This window comes from Pteropus vampyrus, unplaced genomic scaffold, assembly GCF_000151845.1.
Source record: "Pteropus vampyrus isolate Shadow unplaced genomic scaffold, Pvam_2.0 Scaffold14, whole genome shotgun sequence".
In the NCBI taxonomy this organism is placed as follows: Eukaryota; Metazoa; Chordata; class Mammalia; order Chiroptera; family Pteropodidae; genus Pteropus; species Pteropus vampyrus.
Genome location: NW_011888795.1, coordinates 9,411,804 through 9,429,208, shown reverse-complemented (window position 1 = coordinate 9,429,208; position 17,405 = coordinate 9,411,804). Strand labels below are relative to the sequence as shown.

The window sequence follows — 17,405 nt, the reverse complement described above, 5'->3', positions numbered from 1 at the left end:
CTTAGCATTTTAATTATGATGTGTCTCGGTGTGAGCCTCTTTGGATTCACCTTGTTTGGGACTCTCTATGCTTCCTGGGCTTCTATGTCTATTTTCTTCTGTTTTTTTTTTTTTTCCATCATTATTTCTTGAAATAGGTTTTCAATTCTTTGCTCTTCCTCTTCTCCTTTTGGTATCTCTATGATGTGGATGTTGATATGCTTGATGTTGTCCCAGAGGCCCCTTAAACTGTCCTTGTTTTTTTTTGGTCTTATCTATACACTTTTATTCTCATCCAGCCACCATCACCTATTAATCTCCTAAATGGCCTCCTTGCTTCCAAGTTTGCCCTTCTCCAGCCCTCACTCCACATCGAGCCTGAGTGGTGCTTCCAAAATGGAAATTTAATCATTATCATTGATTTCAGGTTAAAGGCCAAATTCTTTCATGTGGCCTAGAATGAATCTGACCCTTGTCTGCCTTTCTACCTTCATGGCTCACAACTCCAGGCTCAAACACCAAGGTCCAACTGTCCTGTTTTGTTCACATCCTTCTGTGCTTACGCTATGACCTAGGGACTTTCCCTTGGCCCTTTCCTCTCTCCCGAATATTTTCCCCACTCCTCTCCCTCTGGCCATACTCATCCTTTGGGTCCCCGTGGAGATGTTAGATAGGACAAAGTTCTCAAGGTCTGGGCAGTTCTTACTAAATGCTATTCTTGCTAAGTCTTAAAATGTAGCACAGTATTTTGCAGAGGCAGCTGTACCCTGATGAGCCTGAGGAGCCAACAGGGTAAGTTTAGCGAGTCACTAAGAAATCAACATGTAATTAACAAAATAGTGTATATAAGCAACGGCTAAACCTTCCTTTAGAGATACAGAACATTAGGTGTGAATCCCATGTCTCCTTTACTTCCCGCAAGTAAATAAAACTACCTAATGACAACCATGTCTCCTTCTTGAATGGAATACCCCAAGCGGCGAACCCCTTGAGTTAAGTAAAAGAAACATCACTTTTCTAGGAAGTGTTTTTTTGATCTCAAGTCGGACATAGCTGCCCCTAATCACAGCCCTTTTCAGATGGCACTTGGCTTGCTGTTTACCTTTCTTCTCTCACTGAACCAGAATCAGCTTGAAGGCAGGATCACTTCATTGTTTCCAGGGCCTAGCATTGAGTCTGGCATATAGTGAATGCTCAGTAAATATTGAGTAACTATTTGAATGAATAAATGAAAGAACTGAACATATGGAAATAAATGAAGACAAACCAAAGGAGAACAAACAAAGGCTATCTATTCAGAGCTTGCTATATAGCAAGGGAGTCAGTCACTATTACTTGCTTTTTGGCAAAGACTCAAAGTGGGAAAATTTCATAGTGGAAAAAAGGGAAGGTTTCAGATGTGCCCCGATTGGAGATTGTTGGCATGGGGAAACTGTAGGCTGGCTAGCTAGAAGTGGAGTATTCCATGTGATTGGTTAGGGACGTAGAGCTGTCTTTCTCTGTTTGGTTCTAAGTTGGAAGCATGGACAAAAATGAGGGAAGCTATTAGTTACTAATCAAGTCCTGTCCATTTGGGGTCAATTGTTACAGGGGTTGTTGTTTGGCTTCCTGGACTGGTTATTAGAGGCTACTAACTGATTCTCTGCAAGTCTGACTTGTAGATAGCAGGCTGGCTTCCTTAGTGGGTGACTGTAGATAATGAATTGGTTTCTTGGACTGGTTGCTAAAGATTGTGGGTCAGAGTTTTATTTTTATACATAGTCTGGTCATTGCCCATTTGTATATTCAGTCTCTCAAACTAATATTTATTAGTATCCACTGTATACCATACTCTGTATTAAGTGTCATTTATGCAGTATCTCATTTATTTTTCATCATACCTCTGTGGGGTAGGTATTACCATTTCTGCTTAACTTTGATCACTTCTTCCGTCAAAGCTGTCTTCTGGCCTTCCTTGATGCCTTAGTTTGTCTCCCCAACTCTCTGCCCAAATTCAGCAAAGACAGGGGTTCTGGAGTCCTTTTCCAGGCAAGGTTGCCATCTTTCCAGGCATGTCATTATCCTTGCTCAGTCCCTTCCCACAATGCTAGATGCCCAGTTCTGCATTTCTTCATCTTCAGTGACCTTCACCTCCAAACCACTTTAGTCATCCATGCCTTAATCATCAGGTACATCAGTCATCATCACCAGAAAAAGTCTCATCTCTGATAGATAAACACTATCATTCACTCTGTAATTTAGATAACGTCCTATCCTTTTAGTCCTTCCAGGAAGTAATTAGTTCTGGGCAAGGACTATTATGGTAGATTTCAAAATACTTTAAAATACTTTTTGGTATTTTCTAAGATGTCTAAAATGTGTAACATGAATAATACCCCCAAATCATATAAACGTTATTTTTTAATCTTTAAAAATAACCGTCACCCACCTGCACTCCCATCATTCCATCTCTCTATTTCTAGAGGGAACAGGAAAGGGAAGAAGTCCATATAACATTATATAGTCATAGTCACAATGTAATCAGAACCTATAATGATAAAATTTCTTTAAATAGAGTTATTATAATTATTTTGGAAGGTCCCCAAAACTCACAACAAACACAGTTGACATTAATCATATTTGGGTGGCTGAGTACAATGATTAATTTTATGCGTCAACTAGGCTACACCATGGTATTCAGTTGTTTGGTCAAACACCAGACTAGATGTTGCTGTGAAGGTATTTTTTAGATGTGATTAATATTTAAATCAGTAAATCAGATTACACTGCATATTTTGGGGGGGCCTCATCTAATCACTTGAAGGCCTAAAGAGAAAAGACTGAGGTGCCTTGAGGAAGAAGGAATTCTGCCTCCAGAGTACCTTCAGACCCAAATGGCAACATCAACTCCTCCCTGGGTCTCTGGCCTGCTGGCCTGCCCTGCAGATTTTGGACTTGCCAGCCCTCACAATCTCATGAGCCGATTCCTTAAAATTTCCATCTATCCACATCCTATTGGTTCTATTTCTTTGGAGAACCCTGACTAATACACTGGGCAAGATGTGCAAGACAAAAATTCTCCCCCACAGCACAAATGAAGATAAACAGGACCCACCTCTGTAAATTATTTCCCACTACTCCACCTAGCCATCATTCTTCTGTACTTCTAATTCTTCCTTATTAAATTAGGTCAAGATCTGATAACACTTATTTATGGTTGTTGACTAAGAGACTATACTTTAGCAGGTGGTTTTCAGCCAGTATGTGATGTCATTAGCATTTTAAACTTTTTGATTCTAAATTGAAGAAGAAAAAGCCTTAACATTATCTTTGAGTAAAGAATGTTCCACTAACAGGCTGAGATGTGTTTATCATAAGGCATTCTAAAAGTAAATCTGTCTTAAGTCTTGAGGGTGGGGCACAGCCAGATTTTGTGGAATCTTAAGTTTATAAAATTTGGAGATCTCTATTTAGAAAAAATAATGCAGAAATAACTTCCTTTTGCAATTTTTCAGTGATATGTGCTATGAACACCTTTCCATGGCCCCTCCCAGGCCTTTGAAAGGGTGTTGTAAAATGAGGGGCTCTTATTAGCTTTGGGGTAAATCTGGATCTTCTGGTTATTTCAGGGTGGGGACAGAAAGGGTTCCTGCTTTGCTTGAGAGGAAGGCTGGGGCTGGCTTGATTCCAGCTGCTGGAGGAAGACACATTCCTCTTCCTCTAGGTCCAGAGTGTCCCTCCCCTCCAAGTGCTACCAGTGAGAGTTGCCAGACCCTTGCCCCACTTCCATCCCTTGGCTTGCCTCCTTTCCTGCCTTAACCCCCGTCCCAGAGTTTTTAGGGCTTGTTTTCCATGCTCTTGCACATTGTTTCTTTAGGGAGTATCCAGTGTTGTTTCAGATGACAACATGCAGCCCATAGTCCACCCTGAAAACGCAAATGCCTCTCTATGCTTCCTGAAGCTTTTCAGTCTTTGAGGACAGCATTTCTGACTGGAGGGGAGGTAGTGTGATTGCAGCTGCTTCGTGAGTGGGGATTTTTCTCAATGGTCCTTTAGCCACATTTATGGCCAGCATTTCCTCCTTTCTTCTTGCCTCTTCAGACTTCCAAATACTGGGTTTACCATTTCACAGAGGCAGACTCATGCTATTCAAAGCAGTGGCTTTCTAATTACCCAGGGATAAGATTTTTATGTAGTTTGCTTTCATGTATTTCACTGAGTCTATGAATTTACTATCACCTCTTCTCATTTGAGGAGAAGCTTGATGACTAGATGAAAATTCTGTGAATTCCAGGGGGCTGACATTCTCATTGTCCCTCTGAGCTCTGAATTTTTGCATCTTCAGAACCCCTTGGCTCATTTGCACTCCACATCTCATGGAATTTCCTTCCCCTCTGCTCCTACCAACTGAAATCGGGGCCTTCTCTTTGATCTTGCCCCACAATCACTCACACAAGACATGCATGTATCATAGACTTTACTGAAAGAGTTGGGACAATAGCGTTGCTTTATATCATGGTAAAAACAAACAATTTAAAACTACATAAATATAATTCTTGTTTCTTACAACCACTTGTGAGAATTCTTCCCTTGCCTCTTTTTCCCCCAGACTTGAGCCTCTGCTAAATTGATTGCCATCTCTTTCTCCTAATTCTTTACTCCCTCAGAAAGCAGAAGTAGCCTCATTCAGTTTAAACTTAAATAAAATAAAGCAAAACAAGTTCCTCAAGCCACTACACTTAGTACAAATAAAAAACAGAGAGGAATGAAGAAGATAGGAGCCCTCACCATTATGCAAAAATGGACCCCCCCTTTTTTTCCCACGTACTTAAGCATGTCAGCTAGAGGCACATACATACACACACTAAGCCAGCCTTGCCTCAGATGGATAGACCCCTCTCTGAGTTCCCAGTGATACTCCATCTCCTATTACTTCATTTCATTTTCTCCTCTTGGATCCCAAAAGCTGTCAGAGAAAAGCACTACTCTTTGTTCTCATTTAATGTAAGTTCATGGCCAGGAACCATCCTAAATAGTGAGACAAGAAAGAGACAGACCTGGAGAGAACAGAGTGATAGATAGGAGTAATCCTAGGAGCTGGAAGTTTTATTTAGGAACAAGGAAAATGACTCCTGTGATGGAAAGACACATCGTAGATCCTAGGACATTTCCATGCTATGCACACAGTGAGCATCCTCAAAAGTTTCATTATAAAAGGCTAGCACAAAGACAGATTCTAAACCTAGACACCCCCATCCTGCAGCTCTGCCTCTGCCCCTGCCCCGAGTTTCTCGAGCTCTTCACTGCTGTATCCTGTGGGGCACAGGTGGTAACTGGTACCTGAGGACTCTTTCCAGGAAGAGTAGTGATGATGCCATAGGCTGCAAATGCCATAGATGGTGGCCAGTATGGCAGCCCCTAAGCCCAGGTGCCAGCAGAAGAAGATGGAGAGGAAGGCGAGGTCCGCGGGGTTTTCTCCTTTCCAGGGCTGCCCAGAGGGAGGAACATACATCACCACGCAGAGCTGCAGCAGCCAATTGCTGAGCACCAGCCCCATCCAACACTTGAGCACCCAGAGTTGGGGCTGATCAGGGACCCAGACTTCGATTGTGAGCGCCAGGCTGACCAGGAAGGTAGGAACTACGAACAGGATATGCACACGAATCTCCAAGGCGCTCTTGTTCTCAATGTGGGCTACCATCAGCAGTGCCAGCACACAGAAGGCCAGGGCCTCAGCTGCTCGCTCCAGCTTTATATTCTGCCGTGCCTGGCATGACTGGCTCACGATGTCCACCACACCACTGAGCAGAAAGAACCCATACATAGTGACATGCTGCCAGTTGTTCTGGAACAGAAACGGCCGCTGAGGGTCCTCCCAGTCTATCATCTTCAGCCGGTTGACTCCTGGTGGGTAGAAGAACTCAGGAATGATGCCAATCAGGGCGATGACAACTTTCACCACCCCTTCCACAGGTACCAGCTGCCACCACCTGTGTCCTTGCTTCTCCCTTGGGGACAGAGGGAGCTTGCAGAACCTCTGTTTTCGTAGCAGGGCCAAGGACGTCAGCACCGAGTAGTAGATTGAGAAGAAGAGGAAGAACATCCCTGGCAGCAGGTGTCCCTTGAGGGTTCCCATGGTCTCCGCGTGTGTGTCAGGGCCAGCAGGGCAAGAGCTGGCAGATGAGCAGCAGCAACCTAACAGGGCTCTTCTCACAAGCAAGAGTGGCTGCTTTTTAGCTGTAGAGAGATCTCTCTGATCCAGCCCCACTCTGGCCTCCCACACTCAGAAAAGCATACCTCCGTGCTGGAAGTACCTGAGCCACTCCCAGGGTGGATCCCTTTCAGGGTTGTGGCCCTTCACCTCACCCTGTTCCTCACTTAGATCAGCTAGGCCTGGGATTGCCACCTGTGCCCCTCACGGCAGGCACTGGTTTACCCTTTCTCTCACCTCCCTTCCACCTTACCCCTCAACAAAGAGAGGGGAGGGGAAAAGTTAAGAGAGAGGGTGGCTAACTCTCTTTTATGACTGTCTCTTGGTGCCAGGCACATTGCATATTTTTTTCTCATTTAAATCCCTCAAGAACTGGATGAAGGACTTATTATTGAGCAAGTTTTACAGGTGACATAAAGGCTCAGAGGGGTAAAGGGATACGCACAAGATAATACACCTAGTAGCCAGCACAGCAGAGTCAGGGGTCCCAGATCCATTCATCTGTTTATGAAGTCCAGAGTTCATGCACAGCAAAAGTACTGAATCTCAGCTCCAACATTTGCAAGTCACATGACTATAAGCAAGTTACTTTGTCTTCTTGAGCCTCAGTTTCCTGATCTGTAGAATGGGAACAATAATTACTTCATAGGTTTGTTGTTATGATTAAATAGAATAATGTATGTAGTATCTAATATATAGCAAATACTCAATTATTGGTAGCGATTATCAGTAATTTTACTATTGTTACTACTAACATTCCTTGCGAAATTTTTGTGATGCTGTTGTTCAGATATTTCTAGAAATGACACCAAAGTAAGAATCATAAAAAAAATGAAAAACTTATATTTAAAAATTAAGTTTTTTATTAATAGAAATTAAACATCACAATTAATAATTTATTTATATGTTAAATTACTGTTAAAAAACAAATTTCAGAAGAAAAACAGACTATAAAATTTTACTCTATATGTAGCAAAATGTTACATATCAAAAAGTTAAAAATGAACACCTCAGTAGGAAAATGAGCAAATGACGTAAAGTGGCTATTCACCTAAGAAAAATGACAAATACTTAATAAACCTATGAAATTCAAGATAGTAGATCTCACTGGTAAGAAAATGAATAATAATAAAATCTTCATGATATCTCCTTTGTACTAAAAGTTTATCTCCTCCCAATATTCATATGTTGATGCTCTAACTCCCAAGGTGATGGTATTTGTAGGTGAGGTCTTTGGGAGGTGATTAAGTTTAGATGAGGTCATGAGAGTAGGGCCCTCATGATGGGATTAGTGCTCTTATAAAAGAAGAAGTATTATAAAAGTATTTTATTGTTGTTGAGTAGAGTGTTCATATGTTTGTTTGATGTAGTTGTTATGTTTTATTGTGTTGTTCAAGTCCTCTGTTTCCTTCTTTATCTTCTGTCTGGCAGAAGAGACAAGTGATCCAGATGAGGGCTTAGAAAGAAAATAGAGCTATAGAAAAAGCTTCTATCTTCTTAGAGAATACATAAATAATCATAAACAGAATGTTGGTAGAAATATGACTAAAGGCTATTCTGGTGAGGTCTCAGATGGGAATGAGGAACATGTTATTAGATGATAAAGAAGAGGTGATTCTTATTATAAGGTGGCAGAGAACTTGGCTGAACTATGTTCAGGTTCTAGCATTTTGTGGAAGGTAGAACTTGTGAGAGATGAAATTACATGTTTACTGAGAAGATTGGCAAGCAAAGTGTTGAAGAAGAGGCTTGGTGCCTTCTGATGCTTATAATAACATGCAAAAAGAGAGAAATGAATTGAAGCCATTGTTAAGCAAAAAAGAACCAGAACTTAAAGATTGGGAAAATTCTCAGTCTGTACATATTGCAAAAACGAGAAAGTATGTTTTAAAGAGAACACTAAGGGTGTGGTCCAACAACTTTATGATACGGAGATTAGTGTAGGTAGGAACCACAGATCTAATCAGCCACCTCATCAAAAACACTGCCAGTTTGTACTGAAGAGGACAGAGCTGAGACCAAATGGAGAAAGGCTATTGGACTTCTTAGATCCTACAGGACTAGACCATAGAACTATTTAGCTGTGTGTGTGTGCTGTTCTTCAAGACAAGGGAAGATAGTCCCAAAGGCAATTCAGAAATCATCACGACTGGTTTCAAAAGTGGGGACTATTGCCTTGGTTTCAACAGGCTAGACAGTGACCACCTGGAGATTTGGGGGTGGGGCCACCCAGAACTGTGGGGTGGCAACCCACCCAGCAGCCCAGCAGAGCCACAGGGGTGGGGTTGTCACCCCAGTGGGTCTTGAAGGCAAGACCACCACTTCAATGGGCAGAACATCAAACCAAAAAAAATTATTCCCTAGCCTTAAAATCTAATGACACTTGTCTTGCTAGGTTTGCACTTGCTTGGCACCATCACCCCTTTCTTCCAATTTTTCCCTTTTGGAATGGGAATGTGTACCTAGCCTTTCCCATAACTATATTTTGAAGCACATAACTTCTCTGGTTTCACAGGTTCGTACTCAGAGAGGAGTTTTGCCTTAAGATGAATCGTACCTTGAGGGTGTCTCACCCATACCTGATAGATATTTAGATGAGACTTTTAGATTTTAGAGTTGGTGCTGGAATTGGTTGGGACTTTGGGGATGGAATAAATATATTTTGCATATATATTCACAATTTTAGGGGGGCCGGGGCAGAATTTTATGAACTGAATGTATCCCCCCACCCTCAAATTCACATGTTGAAGCTCTAACTCCCATTGCAGGTGGGGCCTTTGGGAGGCAATCAGGTTTAGATGAGGTCATGAGGTTGGGGTCCCCATGATGGGATTAGTGTCCTTATAAGAAGAGAAAGAGAAACCTGAACTCTCTGCCATGTGAGGACTAAGAAGGAAAGTGGTCATCTGCAAGCCAGGAAGTGGGTCTTCACTAGGAATTAAATTGACTGGCATCTTGATTTTGGACTTTCCAGCCTCCAGAACTGGAGACATATCTGTCGCTTAATCCACTGTCTATTGTATTTTGTTATGGCAGCCTAAACTAATACATTGACCCATTGGTAGTTTAAGAACGTATTTCCACAAATTTGTGAAATTTCAGTTTTCCTTCTGTTATTGATTTCTATCTTCATCCCATTGTGGTTGAAAAAGGCATTTTGTATGATATCTTCCTTTTAAAATTATTGCGACTTGACTTGTGGCTTAACATGTGGTCTACCCTGGAGAATGTCCCATGTGCACTTGAAAAAAATGTATATTCTGATGTTGTTGGGTAGAGTGTCCATATTTGTTAACTAGATCTAGTTGGTTTATTGAGTTGTTCAAGCTCTCTATTTCCTTACTTGTTTTCTGTCTGGCTGTTCTATCCATTACTGAAAGTGGGGTATAGAAGTCACCAACTATTATTGTAAATTGTCTATTTCTCCCTTTAATTCTGCCCACTTTTGCTTTATATATTTTTGAGAGTTTGTTAGGTGAGTAAATGTTTGTAATTGTTATATCTTCTTGCTGTATTGACCATTTTATTAATATGTAATGTTCTTCTTTGTATCTTGTAAGCATTTTTGATTTAATGTTTATTTTGTTTAATACTAAGCTACTCCTGCTCTCTTTCAGTTAGTATTTTCATGGAATACCTTTTTCATCTTTTCACTTTTATTCTGTTCATGTCTTTGGACATAAAGTGAGTCTCTTGTAGATAGCATTTGGCTGGATCATGTTTTTTATTTATTCTTCCAATCTCTGTTTTTTTTTTTTTTTTTGACTGGAAAGATTAAACCTTTAACATTTAAAGTAATTGCTGATAAAAAGGGACTGGCATTTTGCTATTTGCTTTATACTTTATAGCTTTTTTGGTTCCCCATTCCTAGCATTACTGTCTTCTTTTGCATTTAGTTGATTTTTTTTTGTAGTGAAATACTTTAATTCCCTTATTTCCCTTTGCATATATTCTATAGCTATTTTCTTTGTGGTTGCTATGGGAATTACACTTAAAATCCTAAAGTTATATCAATCTAATTAAATTTATAACAGCTTCAATAACATACTTCCAATAACTTCAATAACATACAAAAACTCTCCTGCCATATAGCTCTGTCTCTATCGCTTTCAATTATTGATGTCATGAAATTACATCTTTTTGCATTATGCATCTAAAACATAGATTACTAATTGGTTTTAATGCATTAGTCTCTTAAATTGTGTAGAAAACAAAATGTGGGGTTACAAACCAATGTTACAATAATTCTAGCTTTTAGATTAATAATTGTGTTTTTAAATGTATCAGTCTCTTAAATTATGTAGAAAAAAAGTAGAATTACAGGCCAAAGTTGCAATAATACTAGCTTTAATAATTGCCCATGTGTTTACTTTTTTGAGATCTTTATTTCTTCATATGGCTTCAAGGTACTGTCTAGTGTCCTTTTATTTCTATCTGTGACTCCTTTTAGCATTTCTTGAGGGGCAGGTCTAGCAGTAATGAACTCCCTCAGCTTTTGTTTATCTGAGAATGTTTTACATTCTCCCTCACTTTTAAAGGACAGTTTTGCCAGATATAAAATTAACTGTTTTTTTTTTTATCAGCCCATTATCTTTGTATCCCCAAAGTTTCTAATGAGAAATCTGCTGACAATCTTATTGAAGATCCTTGTATGTGATGAGTTGCTTCTCTCTTGCTGCTTTCAATGTTCTCTCTATTTTTGGCTATCATTAGGTTGACTATGATGTGACTATAATGTGGGTCTCTTTGAGTTCATCCTACTGAGATTTCATTAAAATTCTTGGATATTTATATTCATGTCTTCCATGAAATTTGGAAAGTTTTCAGCTATTATTTTTTCAAATATTCTCTCTGCCCTTTCTCTCTTCTTCTTCTGAGACACTCACAATACTATGTTGGTCTGCTGATACTTTCCCACATGTCCCTTGTGCTCTGTTCACTTTTTAAAAACTTTTTTCTTTCTGATCCTCAAACTTGATAATTTAGATGGTCTCATCTTCAAGTTCATGAATTCTTTCTTCTGCCTTTGAATCTTTCTAGCAAATTTTTTATTTTAGCTATTATATTTTCCAGTTCTAGAATATCTCTTTTGGTTTCTTTCTTTTTATTTATTTATTTATTTTAAAAGCTCTGTTGGTATTTTCATTTTGTTTATACATCATTCTCTTGACTTTCTTTTTATTTCTCTTATTTTTTTAAATTTTATATATGTATATATATAGTAAATTCCACTCTCCCCACCCCCACTTCCACCACTGACCTACGGGTGTTGCCATCTCTCCTTAAGAACTGGATCTCTGAAGGCAGGTGTCTCCTCCTATGCGCTTGCAGCGCACACCGGGGCCTGGTGCATCCGGGGGGATTGGTGCACCTGGGACCTCGCACTCCTGGGGTATGGTCCATGGCTCCACTGGGGCCCGAACCCAGGACCTTCTGCGTGTAAAGCAGATGTGCTAACCACTACTCTATGGAACCATCCCTTAATTTTCTTTTTTAAAAAATGTTTATATTTATATTTTTTCAATTATAGTTGACATATAATATCATGTTAGTTTCAGATGTACAGCACAGTGGTTAGACATTTATATAACTTATGAAGCGATCATCTGAAAAAATCCAGTACCCATCTGACAACATACATAGTTATTACAATACTACTGACTATGTTCCCCATGCTATACTCTATATTCCCATGACTATTTTGCAACTACCAATTTGTACCTCTTAATCTCCTCCCTCTTCAACATCCCCCACCCCCAACCTAACAACTATCAAAATGCTTTCCGTATCTATGAGCTTTTTCTGTTGTTTTTTGTTTATCCTGTTCTCTACGTTCCACATATAACATTTGTCTTTCTCTGTCTGACTTACTCCACCCAGCATAGTACCCTCTAGGTCCATCAATCCTTCTGCAGATGGCAAAATTCCATTCTTTTATGGGTGAGTAATATTCCATTGTGTGTGTGTGTGTGTGTGTGTGTGTGTGTGTGTGTGTGTGTGTGTGTGTGTGTGTGTGTGTGTGTGTGTGTGTGTATGTGTGTATCACCACCTCCTCACTCATTCATGCACTGAAGAACACTGAGAATGCTTCTATATCCTGGATACTGTAAATAATGCTACAATGAACATATGGATTCACATATCCCTTCAAAGTAGTGTTTTAGGTTGCTTCAGATAAATACCCAGAAGTGAGATAACTGGATCCTTCTGTGTCTCCTGTTATAGCCTTTGTTTTAAAGTGTATTTTATCTGGTATAAGTATTGCTACCCCAGCTTTTTTACGTTTGTTTCCATTTTCATGAAACATCTTTCCATCCCTTTCTTTTTGGTCTCCATGTGTGTTTTGATCTGAAGTAATCTCTTGTTCATAGCATATGTGAAGATCTTGTTTTCTTATCCAATCAGCCACCTTAGCTTTTGATTGGAGCATTTAATCCACTTACAGTTAAAGTAGTTGTTGATAGATATGTAATTATTGCCATATTATTATTCATATTTTTAATCTTTTTTCCCCTTCTTCTTCTTGTTCTTAAAGAAGTCCCTCCAACATTTTCTGTAATACTGGCTTGGTGGTGATGAACTCCTTTAACTTTTTCTTATCTGGGAAGCTCTTTATCTGTCCCTCGATTCCAAATGATAGCTTTGCCGGGTAGAATAATCTTGGTTGCAGATCCTTCCTTTTCATCGCTTTGACTATTTTGTGCCAATCCCTTTGGCCTGCAAAGTTTCTGTTGAGAAATCAGCTGACATTCATATGGGACCTCCCTTGTAGGTAACTAGATACTTTTCTCTTGCTGCTTTTAAGATTCTCTCTTTGTCTTTAACCTTTGGCATTTTAATTATGACGTGGCTTAGTGTGGGCCTCTTAGGATTCATCTTGTTTGGAACTCTCTGTGCTTCCTGGGTTTGTATGTTTATTTTCTTCATTTTTTCATCATTATTTCTTGAAATAGGTTTTCAATTCTTTGCTCTTCCTCTTCTTCTTTTAGTATCCCTATGATGTAAATGTTGGTATGCTTGATTTTGTCCCAGAGGGCCCTTAAACTATCCTCATTTTTATGGCTTCTTTTTTCTTGTTGCCATTCTAATTGGGTGTTTTCTGCTAACTTATCTTCTAAATCACCGATTTGATTATCTGTTTCATCTAATCTACTGTTAATTTCTCCTAAGGTAGTCTTCATTTCTAACTGGTTCTTTTATATGTTCTCTATCTCTACTTTTATATTTTTTATTTCTTAAAGTTTTCACTGAATTCATCTACTCTTTCCCTAAGTTTATTGAGCATGCCTATAACACTTGTTTTACACTCTGCATTTAGTAGATTGCTTGTCTCGATTTTATTTAGTTCTTTTTCTGGAGCTTTGTTTTGTTCTTTCATTTGGGACATTTTTCTTTGTCTTCTCATTTTGGCTGCCTATTTGTGTTTGTTTCTAGGTATTAGGTAGGGCTGCTATATCTCCAGGTCTTAGTAGAGTGACCTTATATAGTAAGTGTGCTGTGGGTCCCAGTGGCACAGTCATCCCTGGTCACCTGAGCTGGGTGCTCCAGATATGTCCCTTGAGTTGTGTGTGCCCTCCTGTTGTAGTTGAGCCTTGCTTGTTGTTTACTCATCAATAGGAGGGATTGACCCTTGGACTGATTGATTGTGATGACTGGCCATGACCAGTGGAGAAGCTGTTGTGCAGGAGCTGACCCTACAGAGCAGGATTCACTTTAGCAGGGCTCTAGTGCCTACCTTGTCTGAACTTTGGGTGTGTTGTGCTCATAAGTGACCCAGGATGATGCTCTGGCTCAGACCAAACCTGACCACAGAGGATGCATGCAGGCTAGGGTCTCCTGGAAGGGGCACTGCTGCAGGACAAGTTCAGCTGCAGCCTGTGCCCTGCCTGGGGCCACCTGGAATGAACCACCAAGCAATCTACAGGTGGCTGCCACCCATGCTGGGCTTGGAAGTGCCTCAAGAGGCCAAGCTGCAAACTGAGGCCTGCTGCCACTAGTGCCAGGTTTGGGGCTGCTTAGCAAAAGGTATAGGGCACACCAAGGTCAGATACTACTCGTTTAGGTTTTGTGAACCTTTAAGAGATTTTAGGAAAGTCCATAGCATGAGCCAAGACAGGCTGTTTGTATGGAAAATCCACTGGAGGTGGCTTGGGTGGGCCCACACGTTGTGAGGGGTGGAGTCTCAGGGAATCACCAGGGCGGAGTGACCAGTGTTATCTATATTGATGGAGACTCAGATATGGTGCCCACCTGCGTCTGCAAACTTGGCGGGGAAGGGCTCACTGAATGAGCAATGCCCTCTGCCAGCACTTCTGTCTGAGAGAAAGCTGCCCCTCCAGCCCTTGCTCTGAAGCTAGACAACTCAGGTCCTCTCTAAATGTCCCTGGCATCTTTTGGGCTGCTGTAGCTCAGAGTGAGTGAGTGAGTCTGTCACTGAGTAAGTCTGCGGGTCTCTTAAGAGAAGAGTCTGAGACTCCCTCAGCCTTCCATCTCACTCTGTTACAATCTCTGCTGGTTTTCACAGCCAGGATTTGTGAGGACTTCTCTTCCAGCACTGGAACCCAGGTTGGGAACCCAGTGTGGGGCCAGGATCTCTTGCTCCTCTGCAGCAGAAAGATTTCTCCCGATTCTCAACTGCCACACGCAGGTGTGGGACCAGCCTATTCAGTGTCTCTGCCCCGCCTACCAGTCTCAAGTTGACCTCTTCTGTGTGTTCCCAGTTGTAGGACTTCTGTTCGGTTAGACTTCAGGCTATTCTCAATGATGGCTATTCTGTAGTTTAGTTGTAATTTTGATGTTAAATTTTTTTTTTTTTTACTTTCTTCATGTCTTCCTTTAATTCTTTGAGCATCTTCAGAACAGTTTTTTAAAAATCTTTTTCTGGTAGTTCTGTCATCTAGTCTTTCCTAGGGATGGTTTTTATTGATTTACTATTTTTTTTTGAATGGGCCATAATTTCCTGTTTCTTTGTATGCCTTGTGATTTTTTGTTGTTGTTGAAAACATTTAAATCTAGTAACTCTGGAATTTAGATTCACCCTTCCCAAGAATTTGTTGTTTTTGTTTTTGTTTTTGATTTTGTAGGCTATCTCTGTACTTGGGGATCCCATCCTAACAACATTAGACCCAGAGGGTTCAGAGTTTTAGCACTGAAAAGAAGAATACCCCCATGAAGGGACACATTGATAATTTTGTTGAACTGGAAGCTGATGAAGTCACATGGATATTTCAGGCTCCTCAAAGCACAAGGCAAACAGGCAAAAAAGGGGGATATGGTATTGGCTGTGGCCACTGGTTCTAATTAACAAAAAGACATGGAATTGCTGCTACACAAGGAGGTAGAGAAGAAGGGCTGTGGATGAAATACAGGTGCTTCACCATGTTCCTTTCTTAGTCCATGCTTTCAGTGGTAGTCAAAGGAAGAAACTTCCAAATCTTATGTAGGCAGGACCACCAAAGCCTCTTTGATTCATTTACTCATTCAACAATAAATAGTACTAATGTCAGACACTGTTCTAGGCCCTGAGGATACAACAATGAAGAAGAGAGACAATAAACAATTTAATATACAAGTAAACAAGAAAAATAGTAAGGAACGATAAATGGTACCCACCCCCCCAACCAAAAAATATAAGGCTATTGCGATAGTAAGTGACTCCTTCAGACTGAGCCGTAAAGAAGACTTCCAAAAAAGTAGCATTTAAACTGAGATCAAATCAGCATCAGGGTCCTGCAATATGTGATTGAATGTTTGGGTCATTCTATCACATAAAGACCAGAGGAGGAGATGTATGAAACAAAGACCCTGGTAAACCCATTTCCCATTGATGATGTATGCTACTTTCAGTCTTTCCAGTAATATCCTTCTCTTCCTAACCAGAATCAGATTTTGTTTTTCACCATTAAGAACCTTAATGGGGGTAGCCCAGCTAGTAAAGCCATGAGCAATTTGTCTTTCCTTATCTATTTTTTTCTGCATTTTACAATGAGCAAGTATTTTTTTGTAATTAGATACTATCTGAAAAATTGAAATCAATGATGCAATTTTTAATGCATAGGGAAAAACCTTTGCTATGAAAACATCAAAATATGGCAATTTCTGGATGGTAGTTTTATAGAAAATATTAATTGTGTCTCTATTTTCTTATATTTTTCAAATGTTCTAGGAGGCTTTATTAATTTAATATGGTAATTTTTTAACATGAAAAGCTTTTTGTAAGAGCTCTCCTGTCATCAGTATATTTTTATACATTTTATTTATTTGTACAATTATTTATAAAGATATAAATGTAATATTGGCAACTTTTAAAGATACTGAAAAGCCCAAAGAAAAGTAAAAAGTAATATAGCAAATGCTAATGCAGAATGAACAAGTGTTAAGCTTTTTTTTTACGTTTGCTTCCAGAGTTTAAGTAAATAAATAAACATGCACATTCTTCCAATCCTCTTCCTATACCTCCCTTCCTCCACAGTGAGAAACAAGTATCATGAGTTTGGTATCAATCTTTTTTGTCATTCTATTATTTTATATATGTCTGCACCTCTCTCTCTCTCTCTCTCTCTCTCTCTCTCTCTCTCTCTCTCTCTCTCTCATCTGTTTTTCTAATCTATTTGATAGTTTTCTATGTATTTCTAGTTCTGTGGAAACAAGCAAGAAGCTCTTCCTTGAACAAGGCACTGGTCATGCCTCAATTAGAACCCATGTAAGTGAAGTTCCTTTGTAATGAAGTCAGTGCAGTTAAATAAAAAAGGAGGGTAACTCAAGAATAATGCAAAAATATAGTTGATGGGAAACATATGTCTGAATGGCCATGTTCCAGTAAACTGAGTGAGTGCACAGATGTGTTTCTCCTGAATTCCTTTACTCCCAACTCCGATTTTGTCCACAGGGTAACTAGGTAAACAGGACTAACCTTTATCACCCCCACACAATTACCGCCAAAGTGACCATGAGTCCCTGGTGTGGCTGTTTCTCTGATCTTCCAAGCCAGCAGTTACTCATCATATGCTTCTTTCTGAGTCTTCCTGGCTTTCAAAGAGAAAGAGTGTCTGATAATAATAACTTACACTTGTTGACTGAAAGATTAATCTTTAGCAGATGAGTTTCAGTCACTGTGATAACTCAATCAGTCATTTTAAGCCCTTCATCTCCAATTGAAGAAGGAAAAGCCTTAGCTTTACCCATGATTAAAGGAATTTTAGTCATTGGCCAGCAGTCACTGAGATGTGCTGGTATG

General features: G+C 39.9%; 1 protein-coding gene across 1 annotated transcript; it reads right to left on the bottom strand.

Annotated features, from left to right (window-relative positions):
* Positions 1-5,200: 5,200 nt before the first annotated feature.
* On the bottom strand, positions 5,201-6,094 carry LOC105306922 (transmembrane epididymal protein 1A-like). The gene has a single exon (XM_011382220.1). The coding sequence runs from the start codon at positions 6,092-6,094 to the stop codon at positions 5,201-5,203; it is 894 nt and encodes a 297-aa protein (XP_011380522.1).
* Positions 6,095-17,405: the final 11,311 nt, after the last annotated feature.

Coding starts and splice junctions, on each gene's coding strand:
- LOC105306922 (XM_011382220.1), bottom strand. CDS start 6,094: ATGGGAACCCTCAAGGGACACCTGCTGCCAGGGATGTTCTTCCTCTTC.